This window comes from Scyliorhinus canicula, chromosome 13 (assembly GCF_902713615.1).
Source record: "Scyliorhinus canicula chromosome 13, sScyCan1.1, whole genome shotgun sequence".
NCBI classification, from domain to species: domain Eukaryota; kingdom Metazoa; phylum Chordata; class Chondrichthyes; order Carcharhiniformes; family Scyliorhinidae; genus Scyliorhinus; species Scyliorhinus canicula.
Window position 1 is genome coordinate 148,531,680 of NC_052158.1, and position 21,100 is coordinate 148,552,779.

The 21,100-nt window shown below is 48.8% G+C and overlaps 1 protein-coding gene across 1 annotated transcript in view; it reads right to left on the minus strand.

The window, feature by feature from the left end:
- The window catches only part of LOC119975659 (uncharacterized protein K02A2.6-like), a gene marked incomplete at its 3' end in the record, with an annotated part of 38,016 nt that extends 18,354 nt beyond the window's left edge, over positions 1-19,662 (minus strand). Inside the window, exon 1 of the mRNA XM_038815441.1 lies at positions 19,471-19,662. Within this exon, the coding sequence (XP_038671369.1) occupies positions 19,471-19,662 (192 nt within the window). The remainder of the gene's footprint in view (positions 1-19,470) is intronic.
- Positions 19,663-21,100: the final 1,438 nt, after the last annotated feature.

Genomic DNA, 21,100 nt, shown 5'->3' on the forward strand with positions numbered 1-21,100 from the left:
ATTCCAGCTGGGTTATAGCAACATGGCATCCCTGCCACCGCCCCGAGGATTTATTCCAATACTTTCTCTCACTGTTACGGATGTTGAGTTTAACAATAACGCCTGACCAGGGCTGGCCTGTAAATTACACCAATACCAGAAGAGGGGCAGGGGGATTTCCCGAACTGCCGCCATTTTAGCCGCAACTTCAGTGATGCAGATGTAACCCAGAGACTTTTTTGTCCTCAGAATTGTCCACGATGTTCAGAACTACAGCAGAGGTGAAGAAAGGCAAAGGAAGACAAATCAGATAGATTGCAAAAACACTTATCATTGCTCATAACTGGGAACCCCTGTTTGGACCCTAGTTCCAGTTGGGAAGGTGTGTCAGAATGTTGTGGGTGTCTATGGCAAAGAGATTTGTCATTCGCCATAGCTTGGCTTGCAATTCCTTGGATATCTGAAATTTAGTGGTCATCTGCTCGAGGTGTTTAACATGGTAAAAAGGATCTGGGGCGGGATTCTCCGACCCCCCCAGTCGGCGGGCCCCCCGTGCCAGTCGGGGGGCCCCCAACGGCGATTCTCCAGCCCGCGATGGGCCGAAGTCCTGCCGCTGACAGGCGTCTCCCACCGGCGTGGATTAAACCACCTACCTGACCAGCGGGATTGGCGGCGCCAACGGGCTCTGGGGTCCTGGGGGGCGGGGGGGGGGGGACGATCTGACCCCAGGGGATGCCCCCACGGTGGCCTGGCCCGCGATCGGGGCCCACCGATCGGCGGGCGGGCGATTGCCGTGGGGGCACTCTTTTTCTTCCGCCTTTGCCGTGGTCTTCACCATGGTGGAGGCGGAAGAGACCCCCTCCCCTGCGCATGCGCCGGGTTGAGGTCAGCAACTGCTGACGCTCCGGCGCATGCGCGGACTTACGCCGGCCGGCGAAGTCCTTTCGGCCCCGGCTGGCGTGGCGCCAAAGGCCGTTCACGCCAGCCAGCGGAGTGGGAACCACTCCGGCGTGGGCCTAGCCCCTCAATGTGAGGGCTTGGCCCCTAAAGGTGCGGAGACTTCCGCACCTTTGGGGCGGCCCGACGCCGGAGTGGTTGGCGCCACTCAGCTACGCCAGGACCCCCCCGCCCCACCGGGTAGGGGTGAATCCAGGCCAGGGTAACTGCAGAGCAATTGCTTTTTAGTCGGGAATTCAAGTATGAATTGGAGCCAAGCCATTCAGAAGTGAAACCCGGAAGTATTTCTTTACACAAAGGGTGGTAAAAATTTACTCCCCCAAAAGGCTATGGATGTTGGGACAATTGGAGCTTTTGAGACAGGCGACACAGTGGCTTCAGGTCTTGGGTGGCTGTCTTGCTGGAGTTTTCACATTCTCCTCTTGTCCGTGAGAGTTTCCTCCAGGTCCTCCCGTTTCCTCCCATAGTCCAAAGATTTGCAGGGTAGTGAATTGGCGTGATCAATTGTCCCTAAATGTCTGAAAGGTTAGGTGCGGTTATGGGGTTACAGGGATAGGGCGGGGAAGTGGGCCTAGGTCGGGAGCTCTTTCTGAGGGTTTGTGTAGACTCGATGGGCTGAATTGTCTCCTTCTGCACTGCATTTTCTGATTCTAAGATTGATAAATATTTCTGTTAGGCAAGAGACATATAGAAAAGATTTTATTGGTAGAGGAATTGAGTTTCGGAGCCATGAGGTCATGTTGCAGTTGTACAAAACTCTGGTGCGGCCGCATTTGGAGTATTGCGTGCAGTTCTGGTTCGCCGCATTATAGGAAAGATGTGGAAGCATTGGAAAGGGTACAGAGGAGATTTACCAGCAAGTTGCCTGGTATGGAGGGAAGAACCTGATGGAACCATCAATTCATGAGACACATGCTTTAAGATATGAACAGTGGTTTTAATCTACTTACTACAGAGCCAGCCTGTTACCCATTGAACTCTCGATGAACTGCAGGCTGGCTCTGGACACGGTTATTTATACAGCAGTCAAGGGGGAGGAGTCGTGGGCGAAGCCAAGGGTGGACCCCTGTACAAACGCCAGAGCATTGCCAGAGCTACTCTCCCTAGTGGTCGGATAACGCTACTGCGCTTACAATGGTATTGGTAAATACAGTGTGAATTACTAAGTTACATTCACCACATTCACCCCCTGCAAAAAAATCATGTCCGGCGGGGGTGGTGGTCTACAAAGTAAGTCTGCCCGGTGGTCGAACTGTCCGCTGTGATCTGCGCAGCACCGGGGTTGCAGCCTCTTGCGGTGGCTGGATGGGTGTTGTGTGCTTGGGTACAATGGCGGACTCCAGGGAGGGTTGTGTCCGAGCTTCATACTCTTCTGGTTCGACCGGGGACTGGGGGCACTGGGGGCTGGCCGGCGCAGGTGCACGGAACTGGTGGAGCGAGCTTGTGGGCTCGGGAGCGCGAGGGGGCGGCAGCACGGGGTGTAAGGTTAGGGGTCCTTCTGTGGGGGTAGAGGGGGCGCTGGATCCGGTGGGTGCCAGATCCCGGAGGGATACTGTCCTGGCGGCCGTCAGGGAACTCGACGAAGGCGTACTGGGGGTTGGAGTGGAGCAGGCGCACCTTCTCAACAAGGGGGTCAGTTTTGTGTACCCTGACGTGTTTCCTCAGGAGTACCGGGCCCGGTGTCCTCAGCCATGCCGGAAGTGAGACCCCCGTGGTAGTGCCCCTGGAAAAAATGAAGAGCCTCTCGTGAGGGGTCTGATTGGTCGCTGTGCATAAGAGGGACCTACTAGCGTGGAGCGTGTCTGGGAGGACTTCCTGCCACTGGTAGACTTGGAGCTTTCTAGACTGGAGGGTCAGTAGGACGGTCTTCCAGACCGTCGCATTCTCCCTCTCCACCTGCCCGTTCCCCCTGGGGTTGTAGCTGATAGTCCTGCTCGAGGCAATGCCCTTGTCAAGCAGGTACTGACACAGCTCGTCGCTCATGAAGGATGAACCCCGGTCGCTGTGCACGTAGCTGGGGAAACCAAACAGGGTGAAGATGCTATGTAGGGCCCTAATGACTGTGTGGGAGGTCATGTCGGGGCACGGGGTAGCAAATGGGAAACGGGAGAACTAATCTACAACGTTTAGAAAGTAAACGTTCTTGTTAGTTGAGGGGAGTGGCCCTTTGAAATCAATCGCGAGGCGTTCAAAGGGCCTAGAAGGCTTGACCAGGTGGGCCCTGTCTGGTCTATAGAAGTGCGGTTTGCACTCTGCACAGATCGGGCAGTCCCTGGTGACCGCTTTTACCTCCTCGTTGGAGAAAGGCAGGTTTCGGGCTCTGATGTAGTGGGCGAGCCGGGTGATCCCCGGGTGGCAGAGGTCGTTGTAGATGACTTTCAGTCGGTCAATTTGCGCGCTGGCGCATGTCCCGCGGAATAGGGCATCCGGAGGCTCGTTGAGCTTCCCAGGTCGATACTTAATATCGTAGTTATAGGTGGAGAGTTCAATCCTCCACCGAAGAATTTTATCATTTTTTATTTTGCCCCTTTGCAAGTTATCAAACATAAAGGCAACCGATCTTTGGTCGGTGATGAGGGTGAACCTCCAACCTGCGAGGTAGTGCCTCCAGTAACGAATAGCCTCCACAATGGCTTGTGCTTCTTTCTCGACTGAGGAGTGTCGGAGCTCTGAAGCGGAGAGGGTACGGGAGAAAAATGCGACGGGTCTCCCTGCCTGATTTAGTGTGGCTGCTAGAGCTACCTCTGAGGCGTCGCTCTCTACCTGGAATGGAGTGGATTCATCCACCGCCCGCATGGCCGCTTTGGCGATGTCCTCCTTGATGCAGTTGAAGGCCTGGCGTGCTTCAGCTGACAGGGGAAATCGTGTGGCCTTACAGAGTGGGCGGGCTTTGTCCGCATATTGAGGGACCCACTGGGCGTAGTAGGAGAAGAAGCCCAAGCACTGTTTGAGGGCCTTGGGACAATGGGGGAGGGGGATACGGTCCGGGTCTGGGCCCAGGGCTCCGTTTTCCACGATGCAGCCGAGGATGGCCAGTCTGTTTGTGCGGAAAACGCATTTCTCTTTGTTGTAGGTGATGTTTAATTTCTGTGCCGTCTGGAGAAAATGGTGGAGGTTGGCGTCGTGGTCCTGAGGGTCATAGCCGCAGATGGTGACATTGTCCAAGAACGGAAACGTGGCCCGCAGCCCGTACTGGTCCACAATTCGGTCCATTGCTCATTGGAACACCAAGACCCCATTAGTGACGCCGAAGGGGCCCGGAGGAAATGGAAGAGGCGGCCATCGGCCTCGAATGCCGTGTAGTGGCGGTCCTCCGGGCGGACTTCAGAGCCACCGTGGAAAAGAGCCGATACTGGCCAATCTGATTTACCATGTCTGCAATCCTGGGGAGGGGATACGCGTCGAGGAGCGTAAATCTATTTATGGTCTGACTATAGTTGACAACCATGCAGAATTTTTCCCCGGTCTTAACGACCACCACCTGAGATCTCCAGGGACTATTGCTGGCCTCTATAATCCCCTCACTGAGAAGCCTTCGGACCTCTGATCTGATAAATACCCTATCCTGCAGGCTGTGTCACCTGCTATGAGTGGTTACGGGTTTACAGTCCTTTGTGAGTTTGGCGAAGAGAGGAGGGGGGGAGATTCGCAGCGTAGCGAGGCTGCAGATAGTGAGTGGGGGCAGGGGCCCGCCGAAGCTGAGGGTGCGGCTCTTAAGGTTACTCTGAAAATCTAGGCCTAATAAGAGTGGCGCGCAGAGGTCGGGCAAAACGTAGAGTTGAAATTTTGAGTAGCTAGCGCCTCGGATTGTGAGTGTCGCGGCGGTGCGCCCCTGGATCTGGACAGAATGGGAGCCTGAAGCGAGTGAGACAGTTTGCCGCATGGGGAAAAAGGGGAGCGAACAGTGTCTTACCAGGTCTGGGTGTGTGAAGCTCTCAGTGCTCCGTTGCTGGCTGGGGCAGCATAGTGGCTGGCTGGGGCAGCATGGTGGCTGGGCGGCCGCGTGGCACAGGCCTGGGGGAGTCGCTGGTCGGGGGCCTATGGTTAGGTCGCGGGGTCCGGGGGGAATGAGGTGAGGCTGCGGAAGGAGACCTCCATCGTGGTAGCAATTTCCGCAGTTGTTTCTAAGTCTTGGGCCCCTTTTTCCAGCAGTCTTTGGCGCACATAATTAGACCTGAGGCCCGCTACAAAAACATCGTGTACAGCAAGTTCTCTATGTTCAGCCGCGGTAGCCGCTTGATAGTTACAGTCATTTGATAGATTATTGAGCTCTCTTAAAAATTCGGCGAGTGATTCTGTAGGCCGCTGGCGGCGAGTCGTGAACACATGGCGTGCGTAAACTTAGTTAATGAACCTTACATACATCTTATCGAGTATCGCTAGCGCTGCAGTATATGAACCGGCTGAGTTTAGTTGCGTAGAGATTCTGTGGTTCACTCTCACGTGCAATAGACTTAACTTCTGTTCCTCTGTTGTTTCGGCTGTGCTCGCTTCTGCCAGGTAGGCCTTAAAGCACCGCAGCCAGTGGAAGAAGATTTCTTTTGCCTCTGCATCCTGTGGGTCGAGTTCCAGGCGTCCAGGCTTGAGGGCTGATTCCATGATCGATCCTGACTGTTCTTAAGTAGATTAAATTGATGGAACCATCAATTCACGAGACACATACTTTAAGATATGAACAGTGGTTTTAATCTACTTACTACAGAGCCAGCCTGTTACCCGTTGAACTCTCAATGAACTGCAGGCTGGCTCTGGACACGGTTATTTATACAGTAGTCCAGGGGGAGGAGTCATGGGCAGAGCCAAGGGTGGAGCCCTGTACAAACTCCAGAGCATTCCCAGAGCTACTCCCCCTAGTGGTTGGATAACGCTACTGTGCTTACAATGGTATTGGTAAATACAGTGTGAATTAGTAAGTCACGTTCACCACAGAACCTATGAGGAAAGGGACTTGAGGCTGTTTTTGTTAAAGAGAAGAAGGTTAAGAGGTGACTTAATTGAGGCATACAAGATGATCAGAGGATTAGATAGGGTGGACAGTGAGAGCCTTTCACCTCGGATGGTGATGTGTAGCACGAGGGGACATAGCTTTAAATTGAGGGCAGATAGATCTAGGACAGATGTCAGAGGTAGATTCTTTACTCAGAGAGTAGTAAGGGTGTGGAATGCCCTGCCTGCAACAGTAGTGGACTCGTCAACACTAAACGCATTCAAATGGTCATTGGATAGACATATGGACGATAAGGGAATAGTGGAGATGGGCTTTAGAGGGGTTTCACTGGTCGGCGCAACATCGAGGGCCGAAGGGCCTGTACTGTGCTGTAATGTTCTATGTTCTAAATGGAGTTAGTCATAGAGTCATAAAGCTTTACAACATAAAATGAGGCTTGTCAGCCCATCGTGTCTGTGTCAGCTATCAGGCAGCTATCTACTCTGATCCCATTTTCCAGCACTCAGTCTGTAGCCTTGTATGCTATGGTAGTTAAAGTACTCATCTAAATGCTTCTTCAGTGTTGTGAGGATTCCTGTCTGTACCGCCCTTTCAGACAGCGAGCTAAATCAGAAGGCGAATGTTGATGTGAGGGAAGGGAGATGGATGGAAGGCAAGACGTCCAAACAGGTTTGTTTCAGTTGCCTGGGCAGCTAGTTCATGATACAGAGTGAGGCCAACAGCATGGGTTCAAATCCCACACTGGCTGAGGTTATTCGTGAAAACCTGCCCTTCGCTGGACGTTTCCAAATGGGAAAAGGCTTCAGGTGTCTGAAGCACAAAGGGACTTTGGAGTCCTTGTTCACGGTCCTCTTAAGGTTAACATGCAGGTTCAGTCGGCAGTTAGGAAGGCAAATTGAATGTTAGCATTCATGTCGAGAGGGCTGGAATACAGGAGCAGGGATGTAATGTTGAGGCTGTGTAAAGCTCTGGTCAGACCCCATTTGGAGTCTTGTGAGCAGTTTTGGGCCCCGTATCAAAGGAAGGATGTGTTGCCTTGGAGAGGGCCCACTGGAGTTCACAAGAATGACTCCTGGAATTAAGGCTTTGTCATACAAGGAGTAGTTGAGGACTCGATGGAGTTTGGAAGGATGAGGGGGGATCTCATTGAAACTTACAGGCCTACATAGAGTGAGTGTGGAGAGGATGTTTCCACTGGTAGGAGAAACTAGAACCTGAGGGCACAGCCTAAGACTGAAGGCAAAGTCTCCTTTAAAACAGAGATGAGGAGGAACTCCTTCAGCCAGAAGGTGGTGAATGTGTGAAACACATTGCTGCAGAAGGCTTCGGAGGCCAAATCACTGAGTGTCTTTATGACAGTGATAGATAGGTTCTTGATTAATAAGGGGATCAGGAGTTATGGGGGGGAAGGCAGGAAAATGGGCATGACTGAATGGAGGAGCAGAATCGATGGGCCGAATGGTCTAATTATGCTCTCATTTCTTATTACATAGAATTTACAGTGCAGAAGGAGGCCATTCGGCCCATCGAGTCTGCACCGGCTCCTGGAAAGAGCACCCTACCCAAGGTCAACACCTCCACCCTATCCCCATAACCCAGTAACCCCATCCAACACCAAGGGCAATCCTGGACACTAAGGGCAATTTATCATGGCCAATCCACCTAACCTGCACATATTTGGACTGTGGGATGAAACCCGAGCACCCGGAGGAAACCCACGCACACACGGGGAGGATGTGCAGACTCCGCACAGACAGTGACCCAAGCCGGAATCGAACCTGGGACCCTGGAGCTGTGAAGCGATTGTGCTATTATCCACAATGCTACCGTGCTGCCCCTTATGGTCTTATGGAAGTGTGGTGATTGTCAGGTTACATTGCCACCCAGTCAGCTCCCCCCTCAAAGGGGAAAGCACCCTATGGTCATCTAGGACCATGGCAACTTTACTTAAGACATAGTACCATTGGGTGGTTTCAGTTTGGCATTGGCAAAGTCTATTAAGCCGTTCACGCGTATATATTTCTAAATATATAAATGAGGATGAGGATGTTAAGTCAGTGAATGAGGGATAGAGACCATGTGGATGGGAATGATGGGTCAGGGCTTGGGTTTGGACATGTTGGCATGACGTGAAACCCTGAGGCTACTGAGGAAAGCATTGGGGAAATCAAACTGGAAGGAAAGAAAAGAAAGGATTTGGATTCCAGTGTTGTGAAGTGAGGTCAGGGATGGAGCTGGGGTTGGTCGGGAGGGGTGACCTCAAACAGGTCTTGGTGGTGAATAAAATGTCGGATTTGAAGCTGAACTGACGGTCAAATAGGACATTGGGTTCTGAGTGAGGATTCATTCCTCTTGATGCCAACCAAGCCAGCTGCGAAGCAGAAACAAAGACACAAAGCATTTTATATTCAGAGAGATTATCGACTTGTTCAGTCTCACAGCTCACCTTCCACAACACCAGGGTCCCAGCCATCCCCTCCTTATATGTGCTCTGTAACCCATCATTTGTTTCTCTTAACCTTGAGTCTAATTGACATTAACGAATCTTCAGGTAATTAATAAGACATTAACATCTAGTCCTATCAGATTGTGGGTGCAGGGCCGGCCCAAGGTACCGGCAACTCGGGCAGTCGCCCGGGGCGCCATGTGCTGGGGGGCGCCAGAGACTCGGGTCCCGCGCATGCACAGTTGGGCCGGTGTCAACCAGCGCATGCGCGGTGGCCGCCCTCCCCCAGGGCGGCCCCCTCCGCCCCCCCTCCGGCCGCACCCCCCTCGGCCCTGCCCCCCCCCTCGGCCCCGCCCCCCGCCTCTACTGGGATTTTAAAAAAAAAATTATTGTCACAAGTAGGCTTACATTAACACAGCAATGAAGTTACTGTGAAAAGCCCGTAGTCGCCACATGCCGGTGCCTGTTCGGGTACACTGAGGGAGAATTCAGAATGTCCAAATTACCTAACAGCACGTCTTTCGGGACTTGTGGGAGGAAACCGGAGCACCCGGAGGGAACCCACGCATACACAGGGAGAACGTGCAGACTCCGTACAGACAGCGGCCCAAGCTGGGAATCGAACCTGGGACTCTGGCGCTGTGAAGCCGTAGTGCTAACCACTATACTATGTTTATCAAAGGTTACACTTGAAATCTTTATTCTTGCAGAAGATGTCTGTAGTCATAGCTGGACCTATCACTTATTTATGAACCGCTTTGATGCCAAATCAGGTGACATTTTGTTCTTGTCTCTGGCAATGATTGGCGAATTCAGGTATGCCAAAGAACAGACAAGCTCATCGGCCCACAATAACCTTTGGCAGTTCCTTACACTCGCAAACCATACTTCCATCAACGGATACCAGATAAAACTCCGCAGGATAATCAATTTTGGGATAGAGGCTGCTCTTAAGGAAGCAGAACTTCATCAAAATCAGACAGCTTAGCAGCTCCATCACTTCAGGTTGAACATATTTGAAGGCTGCAGAAGTTCAGAACTCCCATTGAGCAATCTAGTTTCTCAACCCAGACGGAATCATTTCAGGCTGGTGCTTGCTGGCGAAAACCAGTGGCACCCTTAATCCATCTGTGATTTATCATTTGCTTAACAAAAATGTCAGATGCAATGCCAAGAAGTCTGGCATTCTGCACGGGTGTTTTGAACAGAAGGTGAAAACTCAATGTTTCTTTGCGTGTCTGTCCACAGCTCACTGAAATCCCCTCGGGTGCCTCGGAGAAGCTGGTTGATTGACAATGTAACAATGTAAGTGTTACTCAGGCAGGAGGCATATTCTTTTTTTCAGAATCATTAATTTCCAAGATGAAAACTAAAGATTGCACGGTGGCTCTCAAATTTTGATTCAATCAATCCACGTCCCCCCCCCCCCCCCCCCCCCCCACGTCGAACCCTAAATCTAATAATTTACCCTTTTACTTGAAACAATACTCTCGTGGGAGGCGTTGCTATAGATTCCTGAACTGAGATCTGTCAGCTTTCCTCACATAGAACATACATATTCTCAGGGTTAGCCAGAGATTGCCAGTTCAGAGCTATCCCTGTTTCACGTCACTCTGCTCGACAGGCAAAACAAAGTCCTGATTTTTTTTCCCTAAGAAGGAAAAACTCTTCCAACACAGAAGGGGGCCATTTGACCCATCATACAATCCTTACAGTGCAGAAGGAGGCCATTTTGTCCTACGAGTCTGCGCCACGCTTCCGAAAGAGCATCCTACCTAGGCCCACACCCCCAACCTATCCCTGTGACCCAGCAACCCGACCTAACCTTTTGGGCACTAAGGGGCAATTTAGCATGGCCAATCCACGTAACCTGCACATCTTTGGACTGGGGGAGGAAACCGGAGCACCCGGAGAAAACGTACGCCGACACGGAGAGAACGTAGAAACTCCACGCAGTCAGCCAAGGCTGGAACTGAACCCGTGCCCCTGGCGCTGTGTGTGAGCAGTGCTAAGCACTGTGCCACCTTGCCGCCCGTTACTTCTGCTGGCTTTTTGAATATATTAATACACAAATCAGTGTCAGGAATAGGCCTCTCGAGCTTGCTCTGCCATTCAATTGGGTCATGGTTGATCTGATTGTAACCTCAACCCCACATCCCCACCTATCCCTCACAGCCTTTCACCCCCGCCCCTTGTTAATGAAGAATCACTCACCTGCTCTTTCCCCACAGCCTTGCAAATTCTTCTCTTCGAGTATGTATCCAATTCAGCCACTTAAAGTTAAAATTGAACACTTTTACAAGCCGTGCATTCCATGCCACAGCAACCTGCTGCCAAGAAAGAATTTTTCCTAATCCCCTGTTTGGTTTTCCTGCCAATTATCTTAAAGTTGCACTCTCTGAGTGACAACCTTCCAGCCATCGGAATCAGCTGCTGCTTATTTGCTCGATCAAACCCCTCCCGATTTGAAGCATCTCGGCTGAATCTCCACTTGACCTTCGCTGTTCTCAGGAGATGGTCCCTGCTTCTCGAGTCATAAAACTCATCTCCGTGAGTGATGGGAAGGCAAATGAAGAAAGTGAATTGCTGTAACGCTGCGAGCTCGTGAAAATTATTTTTGGCTGAATATTTAGAAAGAGGACATTAATGATTCTTGGCACTGCATTGCGTAATTCTGTTGTGCTGTTAAGGAGCGATTATCATATTGTTTTACACAACAAGAAATCCTCTCCTGTTTGCTCATATTATAATGTTTGACTGTCCCCTGTTACAGAAAGTATTATGCTGAGCTCCTACTAAACCCCACTGCAGGATTGTAGTTTGTGGGAGCTTTCTCTGTGCAAATTGGCTGTCACATAGCCTATTGTACAACAATGACAACACTTCAGACGTATTTCATTCGCCTTGTGGAGGCCTGAAACTGTGCAAGGCATTATATAATTGCAAGTCTTTTTTTTTTCTGTACTCACCCTGCATCCAGTCCCTTGCTCACACAGAACCTGATTACTGCTGAAAAGACAAACCTGCTGTCAAAGCTTTTCACCTACTACTCATCAAGACAAATGTGGGGTTGCCAAATTTAAAACGATCACAGCAATTACAGGATTTGTTGGCAAATTATCTTTGATAGGCCAAGGCATTGCCATGCCCCATGGTTCTGGGGTATTTCTAAAAAGCCGCAAGGCTTGAACATATTCCTTTTGTTTGCAGAGCATGGGTCCCTGCACATGACTCTCCACTTCCCTATTACTTGAGGGGGCCGGTTTAGATTGGTGGGCTAGCCAACTGGTTGGTGATGCAGAGTGAGACCAGCAGCACAGGTTTAATTCCATACCAGCTGAGGTTATTCAAGAAGACCCCGCCTTCTCAACCTCGCCTCTCGCCCGAGGTGTGGTGATTCTCAGGTTAAGCCACCAGTCAGCTCTCCCCCTCAAAGGGGAAAGCAGCCTATGGTCATCTGGGACTATGGCGACTTTACCTTTATTACTTTCTCCATGGCAACGCCTCGGCCTATTAGAGATGATTTGCCAACCAGTCAGAAGCCTTTTATCCTGTGGAAGAAATCGTTATGATCGTTTGAAATTCAGCATTCTTGTACTTGTCCTAATGAGCGCAAGAAAATTGGAATTGCCCAACGCCTGCATTAACCAGAGGAGGATGAGGCTTTACACATATCCCCATCCTCAATGCTTTTGGAGCCCAGCACATCAGTACAACAGGAGAGGCTGAAGCATTCGCAATCATCTTCAGTCAGAAGTGCCGAGTGGATGATTCGTCCCGGACTCCTCCTGAGATCCCAGCACCACAGATGCCGGTCTTCAGCCAATTCGATTGAATCAAGGGATATCAAGAAACAGCTGAAGGCACTGGATGCAGCAAAGGGCCCTGACAACATCTGGCAGCAGCACCTGTACTTCAGAACTTGACACGTCCCGAGCCAAGCTGTTCCAAAGCAGCAGCTGCAACATTGGAAATTAGGTGACAATGTGGAGAATTACCCAGGATGTCCCTTCCACAAGAAGCAAATCAAACCTGGCCAATTACCACCCTTCCGGACTACTCTCCATCATCATCAAAGTGAAGGAAGTCGTCTGTAGTATCCTGACAGATGGGCAGCCACCAGGTTGATTAACGAATAATGGTTCTTGAAGTCGTAACCATATACAGAGAGTAAGATAAAAGGCTGCCATGTTCCAAGGTTTCAAACTCCTAACTAACTGGGAGACCCCCGCTCAGTCCCCAGAGTTTGCGCGCGCTGGCCCGATTCACTGATTGGGTCATATGACTCTCCGGGAACTCACCCCTTTAAAGGGGCAAGTTACCCCAGGGTCATTGGTGATGCTATCAAGTGACGGTTACACAACAATAACCTGGTCATTGATTTCAGTTTGGGCTCCACCAGGGTCACTCGGCTCCTGATCTCATTACAGCCTTGGTCCACACATGGTTAAATAGTTGAATTCAGAAGGCAAGGTGAGAGTGACTGCCCTTGGCAGCAAGACAGTTTTTGACCAAGTTTGGCATTGAGGAACCCGAGCACAAATTAAGTCAATGGGAATAATGGGGAAAGATCGACATGTTTAAGGCATACCTAACACAGAGGAAGATAGTTGTAGTTATTGGAAGCCAGGCAGCACAGTCCCAGGACATAACTGCAGGAGTTCCTCAGGGTAATATCCAAGGCATAACTGTTCGGAGGTACTTCATCAATTTATCCATCATAAGCTTTACCAATAGCAGTATAGAATACAAGAGCAAGGAGGTTATGGTGAACTTGTATTAGTCACTAGTTCAGCTTCAGCAAGAGCACTGTATCCAGTTTGATAATGACTTGAGTAAGTATGTGAAGAAAGGATGCAGAAAGAAATTACGAGCATAGTTTGAGGGATGAGAAACTGCAGTTATGAAGATAGATTGGGGAAGTTAGGACTGTTTTCCTTAGAGAAAAGAAGATATTCAAAATCATGCAAGGTCTGGACTGAGTAGATTGAGAGAAACTGTTCCCACTCATGGGGGATCGGGAATGAGAGGGTGCAGATTGAAAGCAATCCGTAAAAGAAACAAATGCAATATCAGAAGAGGTTTTATACACATTGAGTGGTTAGGGTCTGGATGGCACTGCTTGAGTATGTGGTGGAGGCAGGTTCAATCGAAGCATTCAAAAGGGAATTGGATTGTCAAATAAAAAGGAAGAACGTGCAGCGTTATGGAAGGCAGGCAGGATAATGGCACTAGCTGAGTTGTTCATTCAGAGAGCTGTGCAGATACGATGGGCCAAATGGCCTCCCTCTCCACCAGAGCAATTATGTGACTCTGTGAAGTGGGGATGGTTCCTGATGAATGCACAATGTTCTGTACCATTCATAACATCTCAGATACTGAAGCACATGCAGAAACCCCTGGACAACATTCAACCTTCGGCAAAGAAGTGGCAAGTAATTTTCAAACTATATAAGTATCACGCATTAAGAATCTCTAAGAAGACAGAATCTAACCCTTGACATTCAATGGCATTACCATCACTGAATCCTTCACTATCAGAATCCTGAACTGGACTGTCCTGATATCATGGTTGTGCTGTAATTCACCAACTGTCCACTAGGAGGTCTCATTGGTACATAAGTGAATGTCAGGTGATCTCAGACTGACTAGGGAGCTGAGAGTGAGGATGCTTGTGCATGTTCATATTGTTATTCATCTGTTGCTTTGTATATATTTGACCCACAGTTAATGTTATTCAATCGCTTATAGCTTTAGTTTGGATTGGATTGGATTTGTTTATTGTCACGTGTACCAAGGTACAGTGAAAAGTATTTTTCTGTGAGCAGCTGATTTAGTGCATGAAACGAAAATAAAATAAAAAGAAAATACATAAAGGCAACACAAGGTACACAATGTAAATAAATAGACATCGGCATCGGGTGAAGTATACGGGAGTGTAGTATTAATCAGGTCAGTCCATAAGAGTATCGTTTAGGAGTCTGGTAACAGTGGGGAAGAAGCTGTTTTTGAATCTGTTCATGCGCGTTTGCAGACTTTTGTATCTCCTGCCCGATGGAAGAAGTTGGAAGAGTGAGTAAGCCGGGTGTGAGGGGTCTTTAATTATGCTGTCCACTTTCCCCAGGCAGTGGGAGGTGTAGATAATCAATGGATGGGAAGCAGGTTTGTGTGATGGACTACAAGTGTTCTTGTAATATAAATCAGGTCATCTGACAAGATCATTACATGGTACCAGGTTGGGGGGGGGGTGGTATTACACTGAGAAAAAACTATCAGTCTGCCATGAGGTCCACAGAGATTTGAAGATTTTGCAGACAGCAAGAATTAACAACATGGAGCTGTTGAAGCCTCCAATGTCTCTCAGATTTCAAAGAAATGTGGACAGCAACTGGTGTGTGTTTCAACAACAATTTAATCTATTTCTTCCTGCAGTAAATTTAGGAGATCAATTAGATTTGCGTAAGGTAGCGATGCTCCTAACAGCGGCAGGGCCCGAAGCAATTGCTAGGCTTAATATTTGCAAACGGTGAAAATGGTAAAGCATTTTAACAAAATAATTTGATGATTTAATGACTATTGCACCCCCATAAAAGTGAAATTTATGAATGCTATGTGTTTAGATCATGTTTACAGAAGAGAGTCCATGGATAATTTCATCACTGATTTGAAGTTGAAAGCTAAAACCTGTAATTTTTCTGCGGTGGAATCTTCCATGATTCGGAACCAAATTGGGTTTGGTGTTAAAGAAAATTAGCTGAAGGAACAGGTTGCTAAGGGAATTGAACCTGTCCTTGGGACATACAGTTAAGATTTGTCAGGCCCACGATCTAGCAGCACAGAATTCTAAAATGTTTCTCTGTAATGGCGGCATCTTCTTGGAGGAAAGCACTCCAGTTACCGCCCTTTTCCCAAAAAGACGGAAAACGTTCATAAAGAGGCGGGAATTCCTGCAGCTCCTCGTGCACCAACGGACAGGTTAAAGATCAGGACAAAGTATTTCTTTGCAAACGATATGGTCAAAGGCACAAATTAAGGCAGTGTCCAGCATTTGGCAAGTTTTGTTCCAGGTGCAAAGGAAAAAAATTCACTTTGCTCAGAATTGTTTCTCGAAGCTCAACCACAGATCAGGCAGCACAATGCAGGACACAGGGCGGGATTCTCCGATTGACGATGCCAGAATTGCGTTCGGTGAATGTCCAGAGAGTCTGTTTTTACGCCGAAATCAGGGGCGGCGCTGTTTTTCGGATGCTCCGACCCCTCAAAAACGTTGTAATCACTGAGGATGCTGCATGCCATTGGGAAAGCCTGAGGATGTCATATGAGGACCACCCCCGGTATGTATTTATTGCAGATACCTAATTGCCCTTGAGTCGGGAGGGGGGGGGGCGGGGGGGGCGAGGGGGGGACTGCTGCAACCGATGCGGTGTAGGCACACGTAACGTACTGTTAGGAAGGGAGTTCCATGATTTTAAAGGAGATATTAGGAGCAATAGTAAAAATTTGTTAAAACAAATGAGTTATATGAAAGCTATAAAAATGGATTCAAAGGAACCGGGGAGCTTCAGCAGTGGCCTAAACCAAAGGTTTGTGAGTCAGGTTCCCTCCAGGAACTGAAGCACAAAATCTAGGCCTACAATCCAGTGCAGTGCCGATCAAGTGCTGCATTGTTGAAGGTGCCATCCTTCAGCTCCGACTTTGAACTGCGACCCCGTCTACCCCTCTGGGGCACACCTAAACTGTCCAATGACGCTATTTTGAAGAAGAGCAGAGTTTTTGTTGGTGCCCTGGCTGACATGTTAACCCTCAAAACACCTGAAAAAAGAACAGATTATCTGGTCATTGCTGTTTGTCGAATGTTACACATTGTCTATCACAGTTCCTTGATCATAAGAATGTCTGTATTTCTCAGAACGTAGTTAATCTTTTGGGGCACCTTGATGTCAAGAAAGGTGTTGTCCAAATCCAAATCTTTATCTCTTTACTGGCATTTAAAAGCAAGGGGGAGGCAGTGGCGTAGTGGTATTGTCACGGGATCAGAGATCCAGGGTGATCTTCTGGGGTAACGATGTTCGAATCTCACTCCGGCAGATGGGAAAATTTGAATTCAATAAAAATCTGGAATTTAAAGTCTAACAATGACCATGAAAATGTTGTCAATTTGGTTCACTTAGTGCCTTTCGGGAAAGGAAATCAACTGGTCTGGCAGACTGACCCACAGCAATTTGGTTGACTCTTATTAGGAATGGGCAATAAATGTTGCCCAGCCAGAGGCGCCCACATCCCTGTGAATGAGCTTTAAAAAAATAAGCACACAAGGATTAATTCTATGGTTGCCTTGTTTGTGTCTGGATTTTCCTTGGCAGGCTATCACTGTGCCTAAAACCTGGAAATGTAATACAACCCTCCTTTTGCATCCTGAATCGCAGGAATTCATGACTAAGCAGGGTGACCTTTATTATGTCGGGAATGGGAATTCCCTCCAATTTTCCAAATGAGCAGATGGGATTCAGCCAAGGGGCTTTTGCCGTCCCAGAATGAGCTGAAGTGGCTTAAGTTCAGGAAGCAGAAAGACAACGTGCATACATTGAGCTCGAAAAGGCTGGATCGATTATCCGACACTAACAGAAAGCAGTTTGAAGGTTTGATTCAGCCTCAGGTTTTTGCACGCATGTCGCAAGTCAAGAAAGAATTAAATATTTTATTCACCCCCTCTGCTGCTGAATCCATACCTCAACCATACAAATCAACGTTACATAACAAAATGGCAGTGGATATGAAAAAAGCGCTTTGATTTAATAGACAGACGAAAGCTGTGTTTAATTTAATTAGATCAAAATCATGACATAATCCTTTCCCTGCCATAAGAGCCACTATTTAACTCTCCGCAAAACAATCTTGCAGTGGGCACATCCACTGCCCCAAATATCAGAAAGAACAAGTCGAAAGTTTGATTGTTCCTCTGGTGGGTTAAAGGATGGAAATAGTACTGGCAGTGATGCAGATAGTTCCCAGAGGGGGAAGGTTTTCCATTTCATTACCTAACAATTCTTTCCTTCTATGACACACGCACGAGGGTCCATTTAAGATTGGCCGCCCATCCTCCGCCCAAAAGTACCTTCCTTGATTCTATTAAGAGAAAGGACCACGAGATCATGGTTAATTATAGAATTTTCCAATTCAAATCTAATTTTAGCTAATATCCTTCATTAACCTAGACGGAACAGTTCCCGATTGGGTTAACCTCGGCAGGCACTCAGAGGATTTTATCCGATTCATAATTGGACCATGTAATGCAGAAGGATGCCATTCAGCCTATCATATCTGGGCCAGCTCGTTGACAAGTCTGTCTTTTAGTCTGACACACCTCCTCGTTCTTGGCACAGTAACACAGTGGTTAGCACTGTTGCTTCACAGCACCAGGGACCCTGGGTTCGATTCCCGGCTTGGGTCACTGTCCGTGCGGAGTCTGCACGTTCCCCCCTGTCTCTGCGTGGGTTTCCTCCCACAAGACCCGAAAGACGCGCTTGTTAGGTGAATTGGACATTCTGAATTCTCCCTCTGTGTACCCGGACAGGCGCCGGAGTGTGGCGACTAGGGGCGTTTCACAGTAACATCATTGCAGTGTTGATGTAAGCCGACTTGTGATATTAATAAAGATTATTATGTAGACCTGAAAATGTTTTGGAAAGTTACGATTGAATCTTTTTGATTTTGCAATGCGGGCAAAGGCTTTTAGAATAATGAACGTTTTTAATAGAGGGAACTGGGAAAATTCTACGGCTGGGATTTTCCAGCCTCGGCATTGACAGGCATTGTCGTGGGTGGGCCAAGAATACTTGGAGAGCCGCTAACAGCTCTCCAAATTTTCCAGCCCCGCCCGCAGCAATGCCCGCCGTTGTTGTGGCCAAAAACACCCGCCATGCCCTGTTTTGGGAAGAGAGTGGGAGGGAGTAGATGCCTGTGGAGGAAGTGAGGGGCTGACTAGACCCATGTAGTATCTTAAAAAAAAAATTTAGGGTACCCAGTTCATTTTTTCCAAATTAAGGAGCAATTTAGCGTGGCCAATCCACCTATCCAGCGCATCATTGGGTTGTGGGGGCGAAACCCACGCAAATACGGGGAGAATGTGCAAACTCCACACGGACAATGACCCAGAGGCGGGATCGAACCTGGGACCTCGGCACCATAAGGCGACAATGCTAACCATTGCGCCACCCTGCTGCCACCCATGTAGTATCTTGAAAGACTGGCAACCAGCAAGCAGATTAATGAATTAACAGTTTATTGGGCAGCACGGTGGCGCAGTGATAGCACTGCAGTCTCATGGCGCCGAGGTCCCAGGTTTGATCTCGGCTCTGGATCACTGTCTGTGTGGAGTTTGCACATTCTCCCCGTGTTTGCGTGGGTTTGGCCCCCACAACCCAAAGATGTGCAAAGTAGGTGGATTGAACACGTTAAATTGCCCCTTAATTGGAAAAAATGAATTGGGTACTCTGAATTTTAAAAAAAGTTTTAGGGCAGCACGGTAGCATTGTGGATGTAACAATTGCTTCACAGCTCCAGGGTCCCAGGTTCGATTCCGGCTTGGGTCACAGTCTGTGCGGAGTCTGCACATCCTCCCCGTGTGTGCGTGGGTTTCCTCCGGATGCTCCATTTTCCTCCCACAGTCCAAAAGATGTGCAGGTTAGGTGGATTGGCCATGATAAATTGCCCTTAGTGTCCAAAATTGCCCTTAGTGTTGGGTGGGGTTACTGGGTTATGTGGATAGGGTGGAGGTGTTGACCTCGGGTAGGGTGCTCTTTCCAAGAGCCGGTGCAGACTCGATGGGCCGAGTGGCCTCCTTCTGCACTGTACATTCTATGATAATCTATTAAGGTAGATAACTATTACCAGAGAGTGAGATAAAGCTACCATACACCGTGACTGCAGGCTGCAAATTGGCGAAGAAAACCCGTGCTCAGCCCTGGGATTCGCGTACTCCAGCACGTTTGGCCGAATGGGTTAAGTGACCAACCGAGAACACGCCCCTTAAAGGGCCATGCTACCTGATTAACACATTTCAATAACCATGGAACTATTTGGAATGTTATAGAACAAATAGATCGCAACAGCGCAAAGGTAGGTTGATCCAGGGACTTACTGATTCCTTGGGAGCATTGTAATTCACTAGCAGATACTCCCGCAGTAGCAATAAATTCGGTTTGATCCTCAATGGGTTGACTCTCGATTTGCGAGAGTTGTCAGTGCAGATAACCTCTCCAGTTCCCCCTGGAACATTAATGGCTTCTTCCTCGGGGTAACTTGCTGCAGCATTACTTTCATCAGTAGCCATATCGCTGACGGGCGGACTGGGGGCAGACTGTCCCACTGGCTCAGTGTACAATTCTCTTCTTGTCCAATGGTCCGGGTGTTTCTTCACCCATTTCTCTTGGATGTCTATTTTCACGCAACACTGGACCTCTTCTGGCCACGACCATTCCAGGGATCCAATTGGAGTCAGCACCAAAATTCCTTACATGTACCAAGCCGCCCACCTCAAATGTTCTCTCATTTTGTTTGAGTTGTTCTGGGGCTGTTTCGCACAGTGAGCTAAACAGCTGGCTTGTAATGCAGAACACGAACAGCAGCGCGGGTTCAATTCCCGTACCGGCCTACCCGAACAGGCGCCGGAATGTGGCGACTAGGGGTTTTTCACAGTAACTTCATTAAAGCCTACTTGTGACAATAAGCTATTATTATTATTGTGATCTTTCTTTTGTGCATTCACTCTCCCTGCCAAATTTGGAAATACCAGATCCAATCTTGTTCTAATGCACCTGTCCATTAGTCACTCGGCAGATGTAACACCTGTGGTGACATGGGTGTTGTTCTATGATCAGGAAACGAGGCAACTCTGATTTGTAGAGAGGCTGATGCTGATTCTTCATGGCGGTTTGATGGTTGGATGGTTCTCACAGCCAGTCCATTTGAAGCAGGGTGGGTAGGGAGCAGTTCAAATATTTTCAACATTGTTGGTTCTCATGCAATGTTGGAACACCCCAAGGAATTTGAAACTGCTAACCATCTCCACCTCGGCCCCGTTGATGCTGACAGGGGTGTGTACAGTACTTTGCTTCCTGAAGTCAATGACCAGCTCTTTAGTTTGGCTGACATTGAGGGAGAGATTGTTGACACTGCAACACTCCACTAGGTTCTCTATCTCCCTCCTTTATTCTGACTCGTCGTTATTCGAGATGCGGCCCACTACGGTCGTATCATCAGCAAACTTGTAGATGGAGTTGGAACCAAATTTTGCCACGACTCTGCAGTCGTGTGTGTACAGGGAGTAGAGTAGGGGGCTAAGTATGCAGCCTTGCGGGGCCCCGGTATTGAGGACTATTGTGGAGGAGGTGTTGTTGCTCATTCTTACAGATTGTGGTCTGTGGGCCAGAAAGTCGAGGATCCAGTTGCAGAGTGGGGAGCCAAGTCCTAGGTTTTGGAGCTTTGATATGAGGTTGGCTGGGATTATGGTGTTGAAGGCGTAGCTGTATTCAATAAATAGGCATCTGATATAGGACTCCTTGTTGTTGAGATGCTCTAGGGATGAGTGTAGGGCGAGAAAAGTGGCGTCTGCTGTGGACCGGTTGTGGCGGTATGCGAATTGCAGTGGATCAAGGCATTCTGGGAGTATGGAGGTGATGCACTTCATGACCAACCTCTCGAAGCACTTCATTACAACTGAAGTCAGGGCCACCGGACGGTAGTCATTGAGGCACATTGCCTGGTTCTTC